Source organism: Protopterus annectens, chromosome 1.part0 (genome assembly GCF_019279795.1).
Source record: "Protopterus annectens isolate FY-2018-M chromosome 1.part0, PAN1.0, whole genome shotgun sequence".
In the NCBI taxonomy this organism is placed as follows: Eukaryota; Metazoa; Chordata; order Ceratodontiformes; family Protopteridae; genus Protopterus; species Protopterus annectens.
Window position 1 is genome coordinate 824,270,649 of NC_056725.1, and position 17,967 is coordinate 824,288,615.

General features: G+C 39.2%; 1 protein-coding gene across 4 annotated transcripts in view; it reads left to right on the top strand.

Annotated features, from left to right (window-relative positions):
• Positions 1-17,967, top strand: part of TIAM2 (TIAM Rac1 associated GEF 2) — a 2,099,243-nt gene that overhangs the window by 1,215,275 nt on the left and 866,001 nt on the right. For all 4 annotated transcript variants that reach the window (XM_044063392.1, XM_044063388.1, XM_044063400.1 and 1 more), the window contains one exon: positions 11,249-11,684. In XM_044063392.1, the coding sequence (XP_043919327.1) occupies positions 11,249-11,684 (436 nt within the window). The remainder of the gene's footprint in view (positions 1-11,248; positions 11,685-17,967) is intronic.

A 17,967-nucleotide genomic window follows, 5' to 3' on the forward strand; every position in this document is an offset into this window, starting at 1 on the left:
ATCTGGTCCTTCCCCCCACTCATACAGAAAATAAAGGCTAGAACAAGGAAACAGTACACGAGTCAAGTCTCCTTCTGTGATCAGTCAATCATAGCAGGTAACAGCTGAAATTACCCTTAGCATTTTGTCAGCTAGGGATGTTAGGTGTGAAGGGGATGGGAGATGAGCCGAAGCAGTACAATTCGGGCTTCACAAAAGACTGCAGGTTAGCTATTCTAAAAAGAAACAGCAGTAAAAAAGCACTTTGAAAGTCTGTTTGTGGCATTTGTACTATTTGTGCTTTAAGTAGTCATTGAACGGCATGAAATGTTACTTAAAACTAACTGACTGAAAGACAGAGTGTATGCATGTAAAATCAGTGCAGTGACAGGAGCTTTAGGAAGAGAGGCCTGCATGATGTATTTATTTTAATAGACAAGCACTGCATGTTGGGATACCTAGAACAGACTAAACATTCAGGATCGTTTCAAGATAGGTTTTGGGGGGTGTTCTGGGGTGTGATTTATTTTTTGTTTGAGGTTTTATTATTAAAACAAAATGTCTTGTAAAATGTGACAGAGATTCCAAAGTTGATGATAAAAATATATAAAAGATTAACTTTCCAAACATTATTGTGTGCATGTATCATAAAAGCTGGAATTAGACATTTAAAAAGCTGCTGTATGTAATAGGTGGGGAATAATGGCTTCTTTCCATAGTGATGACACTTTCCATATTATCTTGGAATGTGAAAGGTCTCACAGGTATAGAGAAAAAGGAAAGAATATTTAATTATATTAAGAAATGTAGGGTGGTGCTGCGGTAGCGTTGTCGCCTCACAGTAAGACGTTGTCCTGTTCGATTCCCAGCTAAAATGTGTTCTGTGTGGAGACATGCGTGAATGGGCGTACGTTCGTTGAAGGTTGTGCATCAGGGCTGGCAACCTGGTACGTAAAAATCTACTTCCAATCATTAGCGGACCGGAGTTCCGCTGTGGCGACCCATAACCGGGAAAAGCCGAAAGATACAACAACATTAAGAAATGTAGGGTGCAAATGTCAATGCTACAGGAGACGCATTTGGAAAGACCCGAGCATGTGATTTTGATAAGGAAAGGATTTCAGGATGGATACTCTACAGAATATCAGGGACAAAGGAAAATGGGGTACATATATTAATTGCTGGGGGAGCTCCAGTAGTGATAGAAGTGAAAAAAAAATAGTGGCAGATTTGTAGTAGTAAGGGGCTACTGACAAGGGATGAGGATTACAGTGGCATGTTTTTTGTTTCCACCTAAAACTATTTTGGAGCTTACATTTTGGGAGAAATAATTTGCCTTCAGAAGGGAATATTAATTATAGGTGGGGACTAGAATTTGATTTGCAACAATCAGGATTTATCTGGGGAATCAAGAAGGGAAAATATTACAAAAGAGTGTAGATTTCAAAAGAAATTTATGAAACTGTTTGTTCTGAAAGACCACTTATTCAGTAGCAGGAACTCTGAGAGAACTTGCAGTTATCCCCCAAGGTACAATGACTGGGCTAGACTTGATAGAAATTATATTTCACAGGAATATGTCGTTTTAATTGAAAACTTTGATACACATTCAATAACCGTTTCAGATCAGGTGTCAGTAATTGCCAAGATAAAAATGCCGGGTAATGAAGTAAAGGTGAGACACTGGCGCTTCCCCACATACCTGTTAAAAAGAGAGGAACTTAAGGAATGGGTAGTGGAAATTTTCCAGGAGTTATTAGGGAAGACAGAAAGTACTCTAAACATTATAGCTGGTGAGCTGGATAAAATGAAAGAGAAGTTTAAAAATAGGGGTAGAAATAGAATAAAAAGAGATCTGGTTAAGAAGCAATAAAAATTATTTACAGGGGCTATTACAAAATAAGGGGAACCACACAGAACAAGAGGAGATGCAATAATATCCATGTTTAGAGAGGGACTTTTGTTGCCTCACAGCAAGAGGTTCTCCTGTTCAACTCTCGTCTGGAGTGCCTTCTGTGTGGAGTCTGCATGTCCTCCCCGCGGTCGAGTGGCCTCCAAAAGACATACGTGAATGGGCATGCCTTCGCTGAAGGTTGGGCATCGGGCTGGCAAGTCGGCACCATAAAAATCTACTGCCAATCATTAGCAGACCAGAGTTCCGCTGTGGCGACCCCTAACTGGGAAAAGACAAAGTAAGAGAGACTGTTGAGCAACTGTTTTTGATAAAAACTATGGAGCACAAACACTTTCGTCACAATGACTTAGGCAATGGTAAGTAGAAAGGGATGTTCATGAGTCGTAGGTAAGTACTAGGCTAGCTGCCTTTCAGAACATTTTAAGCCTAGCCAGTTTCCTCTTTTGTGCTGAAAACTGCCTATCCTATTTGGTTATAAATTGCCCTTACCCATCTCATGGTTTGATAATTGTGTATTATCCCTAATGAGAATAACTGAAATCATACCATAGATAATTTGAGGGCACTCCATGCATTGGATAAAGCATTTTAGTGCTGCATCTGTCTATTAGTACTATGGGGACAGTCCTGAGGTAATTTTTTGTTTCTCATCCATAGATCTAAGTTGTGCTTGAAAATGGACAAGGATGGACTTTGTTTTACTGTTGCCAAACTTAGGGAGCATATAACAAAAAAAATAACCAGAGATCTTGTAGAGGTACTGGAGATATTTTGGAAATTTTAATAAGTTTTGTATAAAGCAGAGAAGTGAGGAAATCAAGAAATAGCATAAATGGAAATATTTATGAAAGACTTAAATATGCCAAGTTTAGAGGTAGATGAGGCTCAGAAACTAACAGTATAGGAGGAGATGACAGAAAAAAAGTAATGTACAACCAATCTACAGGAAAGTCTCCAGGAACGGGTGGTATTCTGTTCATAGATTAGTACTCTACCAACTGCCCCTAGGGGCAATTTTAAGTTTAGCCAGTTACCTCATGTGGGAATCAAACCCTGCACCTTGTGTTTGTAAGGTAAATGCGTTAACCATGCCAACCATTATGCATTCCGGATAAAGGTCTAGAAGGTTTTTACAGTATTTTAAAAGGAGGGGAAGCACTAATATCCTGGAAAACAGATGTGGTGGCTGTTCATAGGTTCATACTAGGCTATCTGCCCTAGGGCATTTATAAGCCTAGCCAGAATGTGTTTGGCTTTCGCCACCCATTTTAAATTTATTTTGCTATGCCCTTTTCCGAGGTTAGTATACTGTGCCTCTGTCTAACAGTGACACAAAAGTGATACCCGGGGTAAACCTACGATCTCCCATCCACTCATCAAGATTCCTCTTGAAGAGTCAGTGAGGGACTCTGCCTAACCTGGACTGGGATTTTATTCCAGAGTGAAGGGAGCCTCTGGGTTATGAACCTGTCCCTCCAGCATGTCCTATTTATTTCAGTGCTGAGGTTCAAGTCTCTCAAGCGCGTAGCTCGATGGGATTTGGATTTTCTGAGGTGCAGCATGTCCATTAATTCCGGGTTGGACATGGCTTTATATGTCAGGCACAGATCGCCTCTGAACAGGCGGTATGCCACTGAGTAGAGCTGGAGTTTCTTTAACCGGGCAGCATATGGCATCTGTTTGAGCCCTTTGATCCTCTTGGTGAGGTACTTTTGGGGTCTTTCCAGTTGCTGCAGGTGTCTGGTAAGGTACATCCCAAAAGGGGCATTGTACTCAATTATGGGCCTGATGAGGGATGAGTAAAGAGGCACGATGACCTCCCCGAGCTAGATGTGAATCCCTTCATGATTAGGTGGGCTATATAAAATGTTTTTCTAACCACTTTGGCCACGTGGTTGTCAAATGAGAGATTGCTATCAACTTGGGTCCCCAGATCCCTAATTACTTCTTCTGTACTTAATGGATTACCACCTATGTGGTAATTTGTGGGCACTTTGTTTTTGCCAAAGGGGATGACTATACACTTTCTGGCGTTTAGCTTGAGGCCATGGCTCTGGCACCAGTTGTCTGTTTCTATGAGGCCCTTTTGGAGGATGCTTGTGTCGGCTGGAGAGTCGATTATGGCGCCCAGTTTGCAGTCATCTGCGAACTTGGTCAGCCACAGTCCTTCCGTGTTGGCCTGTACCTCCGAGAAATATATACCGAACAAGAGAGGTCCCAGGACTGAGCCTTGTGGGACACCACTTGTAACTGGTTTGGAGTCTGACATGGCTCCAGCAATTCTAACCATGTGGGTTCTGTCCTTGAGCCAGTTTGCAATCCATCTAGTGACATAGGGGTTTATATTTAAGCTGGTGAGCTTATCTATAATGCCCGAGTGGGGTATTGTATCGAAGGCTTTTGCGAGGTCCAGGTAGGCTGTGTGGACCACCTTCCCCTCGTCAATGGCCTTGGTAACTGTTTCAAAGAAATCAACCAGGTTTAAGAGGCAGGATCTGCCCTTAACAAAGCCGAACTGGGTAGGATCCAGTGTCTGTAGGTCCCCAATATCTTTATTTATGAGGTCCATGATGATCCTTTCCATAGCTTTGCAGACCAAGCTAGTCAGGCTTATGGGGCGATAGTTTCCAGGATCCGTTGAGGCACCACCTTTATGGAGAGGGACCACTGTTGCTGTGCGCCACTCTTTGGGCACATATCCTGTAGTAAGGCTGAGATTGAACAGTAGTTTTATGTTTGGGTTTAGCTGCTCTTGGAGTTCATGTAGGACGCAGCCCGGGACACTGTCTGGTCCCATTGATGCTGTGTTCTTTGCTTTGGAGAGGGCGGCTCTTACCTGAGCATCTGAGATGTCAGGGGGGCAGCACTCTGCTGGGATAGATATTTGCCCTTTTGGGGGGGGGGGGGGGAGTTTGCGCTGAACCTGTCAGCTAGAATGTTGGCAATGTCTGTGGGTTCAGTGTATTTTTTGTCATTTTGGACTCATTCTGAGCATATCTGGGAATTACCACCCAGGTTCCTAACATAACTAAAGAAAGCCTTGTGATTATCCTTAGTGTCCTGTGCAATTTTTCTCTCGAAGCTGGCCTTAGACAATTTTATGAGTGCCCGTAGTTTTTTGCTAATACTGATCAGTGATGCCTTCCCTTTTTGGGATTTTGCTCTATCATTTAGTAGCTTCCTCTTTCTATTGTATAGTTTGTTTATGGCTGGGGTCCACCAGACAGGATGTCTGCCTTTGGAGGATTGGGTCTTGGTTTTATTTAGGATCGATGATCCATGCATTCCTGAAGGTGTTCATAGAATGCGTTTATAAAGGATTCTGTGGTCTGGGCCGTATTTTCCACAGGCCCGGGGGCTTTGAAGGATTCCACCTCGGTTTTGAGGAGTGTGAAATTTGCTTTAGAGAAGTTTTTCACTGTGGTTTTCTGGGCAGGGGGTGGGGTCGGGATGTGAATATCCAGTGAGATTAGTTTATGGTCTGATCTTACCAGTGAGGGATACACTTCTGGTCTGGAGCATAGAGTCCCCATGTTAGTGATGATCAGGTCCAGTATGTTTTCCCCTCTTGTGGGAGTGGTAACAAGTTGTTCCATAGCATTTGAGTTTATAAATTCTAGGAACCTTTGGGCTAGGGTGTTGGAGCTAGAGTAATGCTCCCAGTCTATGTTTGGGTAGTTGAAGTCACCCAATATAATGGTGTTTGGAGGGAACAAGAAAATGAACTAAGTCCCAAACAGCTGAGAGCAAAAAGCAGGAGCACTGAAATCCAATAAACTCTTCTCACCGGGATAAATGCTTCCAAATATAGTGTACAAGTCTTTTAATTGTGATATCCAACACACCAAAACTGCACGAACAGACAAAGAAGTAAAACACAGTCTACATCCAAGTTAGAAAATAACGTGAATCAAGCGCTTTCACCCGTACTATGACGGGCTTTCTCAAGATGAAGATGGAGAGACCTTCATATTTTCCAGTGTTCTCAGGAAGGCCGAGTGGGGTTCCTGGGTTTGGGAGGGTGGTCTGTAGCAGGCTATAAACTGGAAGGCAGTTTTACCCACTGTTAGTTGCACATGGATAGTCTCTGATGCTTTGTGCTTTGCCACCAACCTGGAGGTGTGGGTATCTTTGATGAATATCGATACTCCCCCTCCTTTTGTGGTTCGGTCCAAGTTTTGGGGCCGAAAAGTATGGTATGAGGTATAACCTGGTAGTGCTGGGGTGCTCTCGGGAGCCCTGAACCAGGTTTCTGTTACTGCACAGATATTGATGTTCTCCATGCTAAGGAGAGTTTCGAAAAGGCATCTTGAGGTTTAGACTTCTGGCGTTGAGTAGCATTACTCTTAGTTTCTTATCCCTTGTGATACCTATGGAGGTGGGTTTGTCTTTTGAGCCTTGCCTAAAAAGGCACTATGGGGGTAGCAAGAGCCTAAAGACTGTAAATAACCATCTGATCCAGCTTCGTATAGGTCAATTTCAGTTCTGAACCATGATTCTACAGTGTTTGTTTGTCATGGCTAAAAGAATGGCAAAGGTGATGCCAAAATGTTCGATACGGACCAGTGTGGTTTTGTGGAAGGGAAGCAAGCATTTGACACCATTAATAGAACAGTGATGATCCAGAGGGAAGTAGAATGTAAGAAAATACTGCTTTTGTTTGTGGGTTTTGATGCAGAGAAGTCATTCAACATAGTAAGCTAGGATTTTGTGTGTAGGGCAATGGAAGCATTTGTATTTCCTGATACAATAATAAGGTTAATTTGAAGGATATATGAGGGATCAGAGACAAAAAGTCAAAGTGGGAAGGTTCTTCTTTGATAAGTTATGTTTGAATAAAAGAGTCAGACAGGGGAGTCCTCTTTCCCCTGTCAAAGAAAGTAAGGGACTCAGAAATTCAACGATATAATTGGTATGGTGATCAAGAAAAGCTGGCTTTATTTGCAGATATTATTTTGTGCTTGATGGAACCAGAAAATGACATATCGGTGTTTTGATGTATTGTTAGACAGTTCTATTTTTTGGGGGATATGAAAGTAGTGAAGATAAAACAAGGGCTATAGCTATAACTTATGTAACCCCACATGAATTGGTCTACTAATACCCATATTTATGGTGACATGATGATATGGAGTATTTATGGATTAAAAATAATTCAGTTATGGCAGCTAAGGATTTGTGGGAAGAGACTAAAGAAAAGATGGTAAAAAAAAAACTGAGAAACTGGAAGCGTTTGCCAATGGGTATGGATAGCAATATACAAGCAGTCAAAAGTTTTATACACAGGTCAGGCATATTTTTATGAACCAGAGAAGTTGTGGCCAGTAATTAATAAAGAGTTGAATGATTTTATTTGGGAGAGGAAGAGGGCAAGGGTCAAGTGGGATAAGTTGATCCTCCCAACAGAACAAGGAGGTTTAGGATTATCTGATTTGAAGGGATGTTTTACAGCTTCACAGTTAAGGTTCTTGTACGTAATGCAAGCAGAAAGTTACAGTTCATAGTAGAAAGGGATGGTAATGAAGCGGAGGGGAAATTCAAGAAATGGTGAGAGAGTGGGATTTTGGATGCACATCGTTAAGGGGAGTAACAGTCATGCAGAATATTCTGTTCATAAAGTAGCAGAAAGTATACTAAGAACTAAGCCAGCACAGCAATGGAGAAAGGAGAGTCTGTCAATGGGTTGACTGCAATTAGACATACAGAGAATAGGCAAGAGGGGCTGGAATTTACTGGAGAAAACTGGCAAAAGAGCCACGGTATTGGGGACAAATAATTAGGGAAGGAATTGTAATAGAATGAGAAGATACCAAGAAGAATTTCAGGCTAGGGATTGATATCAGAGTGCAGAGAAAGAGAGAGGGATAGGGGATAATTAGTAGGGCAATTAATCAGAAGTCGTCAGAAAAGATTGGGAAGAGTGATTAGATGTACATTCCACAAAGACAGGATTTATGCCTGGAAGGATGCCTAAATACCTCTGTACCCCAAGCAGTCCAAAGAATATTTCCTCACGTAGATGGGAAATGTTGAAGGCGTGATGGGAAGAAAAAAGACATAACTGGGAACATATGTTTTGGGATGGTAATGAGTTGGCAGACTTTAAACATTCCGACATATTGCTCTGTTGGGAATACTGGGCAAATGAGTGTGTGTATATGTGTATGTATGTATGTGTGTGTGTATATATATATATATATATATATATATATATGTGTGTGTGTGTGTGTGTGTGGTATGTTATGTTATGTATGTTATTATATATATGTTTTGTTTAACTTTGAAAATAATGTTATGTAAAGTGTTTTATAATAAGTACTATATGTGCTAAATGCTGGTATTGCTTATGACTGTAATCTGCTTGAAACTAGCATTTACTAAATGTTCAATGTGTATTATTATCTTGGAGCTTTTCTCCCCGGGCCTTCACTAAAAATGGATATGTATCCAGTCGGACTATCCCGGTGAAGAAATGTAAAATAAATACATAAATATATATGGGATACAGGATCTGAATTGCATAGACATAGAAAATGGAAGTCAAAATCCAAACCAACTTTACTTGATGTAGAGACTATTGTAACCAGGAAAAAAAGAATAGGAGGGGGATCCTTAAAAAAGGGAAGGAGTAAATTACATAGAAAAATGGAAATTGTGGGAGCAATACGTGCAGAAAATGGTTTGGAGAAAAAATTAGGTTAGGAGAAGGCAGGAATTGAATAATTTATGTAATGCTGCCCAGTTTATAGGATATGTAACAATATATGCGATGTATAGTTGTAAATATGAACTTGTTAATATGGTTTGATTACCTTGTCACAAGTTATAATTTAGTTAAGGTGTTAAAATAAACATTTCAGAGAGATTAAAATGCACTTGTAATGAGAAGGCAGGTTAACAAACTCATTCATTACTACCTTAGTCAGTAACTTCTTACTACTTTGTGAATTGCTTTGTAACAGTTGTCAGACTCATACCTTGGCATACATCAAACACAAGTGTGATATGCCACTGCTGTTACAAAGTACTATTTTAAAACACAGGAAGCTGTGGAGCTGCAGTCTATAAAGGCTTTCACTGTAACTTAATGAATTTTTTCTCTTACTTCAACATTTTGATCTGGATTGTTACAGAACATGAAAATAGCTGCAGTCCCCATTCCTTGGCTGGGCTAATAGTGCCACATTTATGCAGAGTTGTATTTCTTACACAGGTAGATCCTTTTTTGGCTTTCTCCTTCAATGCTGAAGTCCTTGTATGTACGCACAAAGCAACAACACTTCAGCTATGAAGCATATTGCAATTTTTGAAGTGGAGCCTCCTGTTTCAGTACAGGTAAGAAGTACACTAGCTTGAGAGATTAGAAATTTAACAAACTGCCTTCTGGGGCATATAATCCACAGTCAGTCAGGTATGTGCATCCATCAGCCAAACTTCTTAGTGGGGTACATACAGATGGAAGAGCCATCAGAATAGAATCCTTATTCTAAAACAGGGATATGAGAATGGTAACCTATAGCTGAGGTGATGCATAAGCTTGTTTAGTCCCACAGTGTTTTGTGCAAATTGTCACAGCACATGCCAGGAACTTCATGTTTCTATGGCTACCATTTCAGCAGCAAAAAGTTGAGGTCCCTGAATAAACTTGTGGTTTGCAGTCGGAAGGTGTTCTGTAATCTAACTGTAGCAGAAGACTGTCCTGAAATGTGAGAGGGTTTGGAGCATGTATGTAAGAATAAAATTAACGAGTGACCTAATGTTTAATTTAATCTGTGAAGGTTGATAGGGAATTTAGATTACATTCAAATGGCTGATGCTGGTTTTCTTTTGCATTTTTATCTTTCATGTGCTGCATAGCTTGCTACACACAACACTGTATACCATACATCCGAGTTAATATGCATTTTGCGCAATAAGGAGCTCATTTCTTCTTCTTTCAGGAAGTTAATATTCATCTTGCACAGGTGATGGGTAGATAACGGCTTCAGTTTTCTTTTTCTCCATTAATGCACAGTGTTGAATAGGCCCATTGTCTCACTTCTAGAAATATTTTACCATGCTGTTGCTGTGGTAGCTGCATGTTTTTCAAAACTCTTCAAAGACTGTGCATCTGGTATCCTCTCCCCACCCTTTTGTCTAAAACTAATTCCACTGTTGCCATTTGTATCCCAGTTTTTGCGTTTCATATTGCTCCATACTTATGCAGACACAGGCATCCAGAAAGGGCAGATTAACTTGGTCAGAAAAATACATTCCTCTTATCATACTCACTAATATACGACATTTACATGTGATTTGACTTTCACTTGTTCATGTCCTTTAAAGTTCTGCATGTGCTTCGTTTGCCCCAGGAAATATATTTACATTTGTACATATCTGGGCATGTGTGATTTGCAGCATATTTTCAAAATGCATACTAAGGAAACAGAGTGGAACCTGAAAACCTATAATTTTCTTTCCATATTGTAATCATGATGAGGAAGGAGACCCATTTAACATTACTTACCATTTCATGTCTAAGATTGTTTTTGTTCTGCTGCTTAAATGTTTTGTAGAAGCAACTGACAAGAAATTTGTATTTAGTATCAAAAGTGGAGTTGGTAAATTAATCTTAGAGGAATGAGGCCTTTAATTAGAATATTAAACGTAATGCAGATAGTGAGAGGTATAAAACCAGTCCCGTAGGCTTTAATGGAGTGTCATTCTATTGCTTTTTCCTATGCTCACGTCTTACACGCAAGGTGGAGATAAAAGTCCACAAGTAGAAGCTTTAGTTACATGTCAGTTTAAGTGCAAAATTATGAAGGAAATAATTAAAAATAGGTGTTTTACTTCCCTCTGAACGTGTTCATTTAAAAGCAGGTAACAGCCTCTCATTGCTTTAAGAGTGTTCTAGTAGATTTATCAGATGTAACACTGGCCACTGGGAGACAGCTGAGAGTCATAGATTTGGTATGAAACGAAAGTTTGTCCATCTAAAAACTGAACATGGGCATTTGAGGGATGGCTCAGAAACTGACATTAAAATTATTTTTACAGGCCTACCTTGTTTCAGAGATTAGGGATTTTATGAAAGATGTGTCTAAGGTTCAGGCAAGAGTAATAATGTTGGCAGGTATGGATTAGGAAATGATGACCTCATCTGATGGGGAAAGTAGTTGAGAGAACATCATACAGTGGATAATTACAGGTTCAAGACCCCAACACCTGAGCAGCTCAGGAATTTTTAATAGTTTATGGGTTTATGAGACAGCCTGACCGCTGTAATGAGCATTATGTGTTTTAAGATCTGTGCCATGTTTTAAAGTTACTGTTGTCTTTTTTTCTGGCTAACTTTGCTTTTGTTATACACAGGAGCCCAGATCAAAGGATTTCAGTGACTGCTTCGATAGTGGAGTTGATGGCCTCACTGTGGATACTTGTTCTCCATCTCAACAATCCAGCTCTTTCTTGACATCTGGTTCTTCACACACGCTGCCTTTAAGAAGTGAATCCAGCAATGCAATCAGCAGTGATACTGTGCGGCAGAACATTTATGAAAATTTTATGCAAGAATTGGAAATGGGTCATGCTAATGTAGAACAAACAGAAAGGTCCACAGAAACGGAAGAGTCCAGCAGTGACTCCTTTATCTCTGTAGAGCACTTGGATTTACTGTTTGAAAAAGAGCAAGGGGTAGTCCGTAAGGCAGGATGGCTGCAGTTTAAACCTCTGATTACTCTGCAGAAAGAGAGAAAACTTGAACTGGTCCCACGAAGAAAATGGAAACAGTATTGGATTACACTTAAAGGTATCATTTCTGCTAATCTGTCATTGATTTTGACCAAATGTGTCAAGTATATAGCTGTTGACTGTATATCATAGACCCTTTGTTTCATGCTGTTTTAAAACACTGCTGCATGCTCAAGAAAGTTTTGAAACATGCCTGCAGTAAAAGGTATAGTTTTAGCCACCCAGTTGTAACTATGTGAGTATAGCAAAAGTTGTAGACACTGGCACTTTTCTGGATGCCATTAAATTACTAGAAGAACTTGTCTACCCCATCCCGTCTTCACTTTGGTACCATTTTATGTAACTGTTGTCACATAAAAAACATAAATATTCATGCCTGGCTTCATGCAAGACGTAGGCAAGTTAAAGGTTTTCTTCAAAGAAAAAATAAAGGAAGAAGTATATCTTGATTCTATCCACTGTTTCTTTCAAAAGGATCAGTGGTTTGTCAGGGTGGTGCCATCTTTTAATGATTTTAAGTCATTTGTGGTGTTTTTGCAGTCAGACATTTTGATTTTTTCTTTCTTACTTTCAATATTAAGGTTGTTCTTGTAAGGAAAAGCAGTTTTTAATAACTGGCAAGAAATTAAATTCTTATCTTGTGCAGGAAGAAATGTTAGCTATGGGATCTGTAAGACCAGCGCTTGTATTGCACTGATAGTAAGCACAGCACCATGAGATTTAGACTTTACTGGGTTTAACAGCTAGACTCTGTAAACCATAAAGAACACTGGAATGTTCAGAGAGTATTAATGAGTGAACAGCCTCAGAGGTTACTTTACCTGTTTTATGTTTCATTTTGTGTTGGCATGTTATGACAGAAGTAGTGCCTTATATAATTATATAACCCAGAGGGAATTGCTGTTCCATCTTTTAGCATGTGACCAGTATGACTAGCCCAGTACTGCCACCAAGTAGCTATGCTGTTGTCTTATTGAAGTTAAAAAATGGATTGTCTTATTAGTAGAATGTTCTTTAAAATTATGCAGCAGAATAGTTTAAAAATATTAAAATAACTCTGTATATCAAATGTGGTTCCAAAATGAACCCAAATAAGTGCACTGTGATGATGATATGCAGTATGCCACTAAAGTTTTATTTTCTTTTTAGGGTGATCTTAAATGTCACCACAAAAACTGACCTTTCTGCTTCACTTGTTGAAATTAATGAACTATATTTTTTCCATGAAAAGGAGGGTGCATGATTCATGCATGCATGTTCTTTATTTCATCGTGGTAAATTTTGTAGTGCATACGTTTCATTCCCTTAGTGCAGCACTGACTGCAGAGGAACCAGGCAGGGTGTCCTGTTTCCATTTTATTTGCATTATGTTTATAACCATTGGTAAAGAAAGTAAGGGACTCAGAAATTCAAAGATATAACTGGTATGGTAGTCAAGAAAAGCTGGCTCTGTTTGTAGATGACATTATTTTATACCTGACAAAACCCGAAAGGGGCATTACAGTGCTGTGGAGCATATTGAGACAGTTTCAAATCTTTTTGGGATACAAAATTAATGAAGCTAAAACAAAGGTAATACCGGTAAATTATATACCCACACACTAATTGGTTCAGCAATGTCTGTATTTATGGGGACATGATAAAATGAAGTATTTATTAGTATGGATTAAAAATGATGCTGGTGTGTCAACTGAGGATATGTGGGAAGAGACTAAACAAAAAATAATAAAAAAACTGAGAAAATGGAAGCTCTGTTTTATGGATATCGATATTAAGATGCAAGCATTTAAAATGTTTTTAGTCCCCTTAGTTTTATACACAGGTCAGGCATATTTTTTATCAACCAGAGGAGAAGTTGTGGATACCAATTAATAAGAGCTGAAGGATTTTATCTGGGAGGGGAAGATGGCAAGAGTCAAGTGGGATAAACGGATTCTTCCAATAGAACAGGGTGGATTGGGATTACCTGATTTGAAGGGGTATTTCAAATAAACACAGTCAAGGCTCCTATACATTGCACAAGCAGAAAACTATAATTCAAAGTGGAAAGAGATAGTGAAACAGGGGGAAGTTCAAAAAACGAGGAGATACTGGGATTTTGGATGCACACCTTTAAGAAGAATAACAATAATCATACAGAATATTATATTCAAAAAGTAGCAGAAAGTATTTTAAGAACTAATGCAACACTGGAATGGAGATAGGAGATTCTGTCGGTAGGGATGACTGCAATTAGGGATACAGACAGTAAGCAAGATGGGGCTGGAATGTATTGGAGAAAATTGGCAAAGAAGCCAAGGTGTTGGAAGTGAATAACTAGAGAGGGAAAGGTAATAGAATGAGAACTTATTTGGACTCCAGGTTAGAGATTGCCTTCCCTATCAAAGAGTGATATCGGAGTATAGGCAAAGAGAAAGAAATTTGGGGGGGGGGGTTCTAAATGAAAGACCAGCACTGGTAGACTTTTTAGTAGAATCTAAAACAGAAGTTGCCGTTAAGAAAGGAATAATTAGTAGAACATATGAAATATTGCATGATAACTATAAGAATCAGAGGAGGTTAGAAATGATTGGTAAGCGAGATTGAATAAGCAATTCACAAAGAAACAATGGGGGGGATATATGTATGTCTCCCAAATACGCAACAAAGTCTAGACGATTTAGGATCTTTGCTTGGAAGTGTTTACATAGGCATTTTTATACCCCAAGTAGACTCCAAAGAATTGTTCCTCAGGTAGTCAGCAAATGTTGGAGGTGTGATGAGGAAGAGACAGGTAACTGGGAACGGGTCTATATTAGAAGAGTGAAGCGAATTAACAGCGAGCACTCTTTTGTCAACATGTAAAACCCGAAGTCTGAAAAGAGCTAAGTTACGGAACAGCAAATTTTTTTCCAGGAAAAAAAAAAATCCCTGTTCCAAAAAAAAAAAAAAAAAGCAAAATAAAGTGGAGGGCTTCGCCCCACAACCCCCCTACTTAAATATAGCAACGCCCGAGATTGCACCACTGTGGAGAAAACAGCAAAGTCCCGAGAATGGCCCAGCGATTTTTTTTTTTTCCTGGGGGGAAAAAAATCGCAGTTCTATAACTTCACTGTTTTCAGACTTCGGGCTTTACGTGTCGACAAAAGAGGGTTTGCTCTTAAGTCGCTTCACTCTTCTAATAAAGACCCACTGGGAACATGTTTTCTGGGAGTGTAATGACTTAGCAGACTTTAAATATTCCCTGCAGATTGCTGTGTTACAGATGCTGGGTAAGCAAATTGGTGTAACTAAGGAACTGATTTTATGAGCTACGATATAGAATCGGAGTTGCCTAGATATAGTAATGCCTTGCTGAGTCTAATTTTGATGGCTGCCCAAAAACACTTACCAGAACATGGAAATCAAAGTCTAAACCAACTTTACTAGAAGAAGCAAAGATGGTAACAAAGATAAAACAACTAGAATTGGGATCTTTAGAAAAGGGTAGGAGCAAATTACATGGGAAAAATTGGGACGTGTGGGATCAATACATCCAGAGGAGGAAAGAGATTTAAAAAAAGGCAGGAATTGAATGAGCGTATGTAATGGCTGACTGACAATGACTGGATATATTATAAGTGATATAGAATGTTTGTGGCTACAGTTGTGTTGGCATGGTTTGTAACGTATAATGTTTGCAGGTGAGATTGTGTCAGTATGGTTTATCTCCATTTATATAAATGTAAGATTGTCTATGTCTTACATGATAATTTAATAATGATTTTTATTGTTTAAAAAAAAGTAACTGCTGTAGAAATTCTGCTGTTGACCTTTGGTCAAGGTTTGTCTACACCATTTCTTAGTGTGACTGTCCCCTGTAGGAACAGAATTTCATTAGTTTGTTTTAATCCATGTAAACCCACTGGGTATAATGCCTTTTTTAGGGCATCCTGGGAACACTGTCTGGTTAAGTGACTTTCTCAGAGTTGCAGGGAAGTGGAGACTGAGGAAATAAGACTCAGGGCTTCGGAATGAACCTTGTTAGCTGTTTATAGCCTTAATCCTGTGTATTAGATTTCTAGGAAGATTAAACGTTTGGCTGTGTTTCCTGTTGGAATAAATGTTGTTAGACAATAATTAGAAGTTATGAATCAAACCCTTTGTACTCTGAAGCCTTAAAGCCCAGATGACAAATATTCTGTTTACTAGTTACAAAGAAATAATGGAGATGTGTATATGCATTATCTTTATTGTTTTTAATTCCTCTATAATAAACACCCACCTGAACTGAAACTTGACGCTGACCTCTTTTACTATGGTAAGAAATGTGAGAGCATAATGAAAGTTTTTAAAAAAATGCAGTAGTGTATAAAATATCCAAAAGAGAAATACAAAACGCTTTTACAGAGTTTGTATTCATGAAATGCAACACTAATGATTTATTGCACAGCTGAATTCAGTTATCTGTAAAATGTTACTGTTAGAAATCTTGCTTTCACTCTTGCACAACAAATAGCCACAGTTGGGAGCAGAGCTTTTGTTCTAACTGTCGCTTTGCTGAGTAGTGTACATTTGTTCACAGTATGCTGCCAATTCAGTGTTATACATAGGATGGAGACAGTCCCCCTGGGATGACAAATTGTGGTGATTGTCAAGGGACAGGAAAAAATGCATTCAGATGATGGAGGAATTGCTCTCCTTAGCCTTCCTGAGAATGTCTGTACCTTGGTACTAGAAAGGAGATGGCATCTAGCAGTTGCCCCTCTAACCCTAATTCTTGGAGGAGAACAATACAGACTCCATTCTGTACATGGAACAGTGAAAGGGGTCTTTGTCCTTCAGCAGATACTGGGTGAGAGGTTCTTGGAGTTTGGCACTACTGTCTCCATATCTTCTGTGTAGAGAAGACACATGACCGCTTAACCTGAAATGTCTTAAGGGAAATGCAGAGGCAGGATTATAGGTGTTGGGGAGCATTAGTACATGCAATTCAGTCCCCCTTTTGCAGAGTGAGAGTTGTCTCATTCTAAGTATTTAAGTAAAATCAAGGGAGGCATAGGACTGAGCAAAATGTATGTTGTGTCTGCCCTCCTGTTTATGATTTTCTTGGACTGCCTGTAAAGGTGCAGCCAGGATATAGAAAGTATCCATTTTGGGAATGTCATGGGTATATTTTTGTGCTTTCCAGATGTTATTTTGCCTCACGTAGCCGATTTCTTTCTTAGACTGGATCAGTTTGCTGCTGAAATTAAAATAAGCACTTGAAATTCAGAGGGCCGTTAAGAAAGGAATAATTAGTAGAGGATGTAAAATACTGCATGTTTAACTATAAGAATCAATCAGAGGAAGTTAGAAAGGATTGTGAAGAGAGACTGGATAAGCAATTCACAAAGAAACAATGGGGGGGAAATCACATTGTCTTGTAAGATCATATAAAATATTGGCATATTCAGTGCTTGTCAGTCCGCTTTGCATTCATTGGGCTCCACCTCTTTCCCCAGGGAGTGCATACAGATCAGGATTTGTTGTTACCGTAGTGTCATTGTTTTTTTTAAGAGCTTTCCAAGTGTTATTCTGTAATTATCCACTTAATCCAATTCAGGGTCAAGACTGAGACAGAGTGTTTCCTGGTACACAGCATATGCAAGATGATGAATCTAGCCTGGACTGGGCACTAACCCATCACAGAACACACACACAACAGCACATACACTTACTGACAATTTGAAGGGTACCCAGTTCACAGAGGACATCTTTCAGATGTTAGAGAAAACAGGGAGAATGTACAGACTAAGCAGAGAAAGCATCCCAGCTGTGAACCAAACTGGACAACAAAGTGCTATGAGGCAGCAATGCTAACAGCTGCATAATTCTACCTCCTCAACTCTTCATATTCAAAAATAAAAATGTGCAAAACCAGAAACGTCAGAGATGAAATTGACTTCATTTCCAAAAAGTCAGAATAATAAATTTAATTATTTAAAAGTTTTCTTTTGCTTGGAGGATATTGCTATACATGCCATTAGTGAAATCTGGTTTACAGATCCAAAATAAGTCACTCATTTCATGATACGCCTCCATTGGTTGATAACATATTTGTCACAAATTCCAAGATATACCTTCTTTCTTTGTTATAGATCTAGTACAATTAAGTGTCAGTATTTGAAGGGAACAACTAAAAGCCAGAACCAAGAAAATTGTTTACACAATAATTAATAGCAGTTTAATAATATTGTAATAACCCACCATACCTTTTATGCTTTTCCCACAGTGCGTAAGGATTTTGTCACCTTGGGATTTAAAATAATTGGAAATTTATCCTTTTGAGGAATTTTAAGTACCCAAACATTTACTGAGTAAACTGCAGAACATCAATTAGA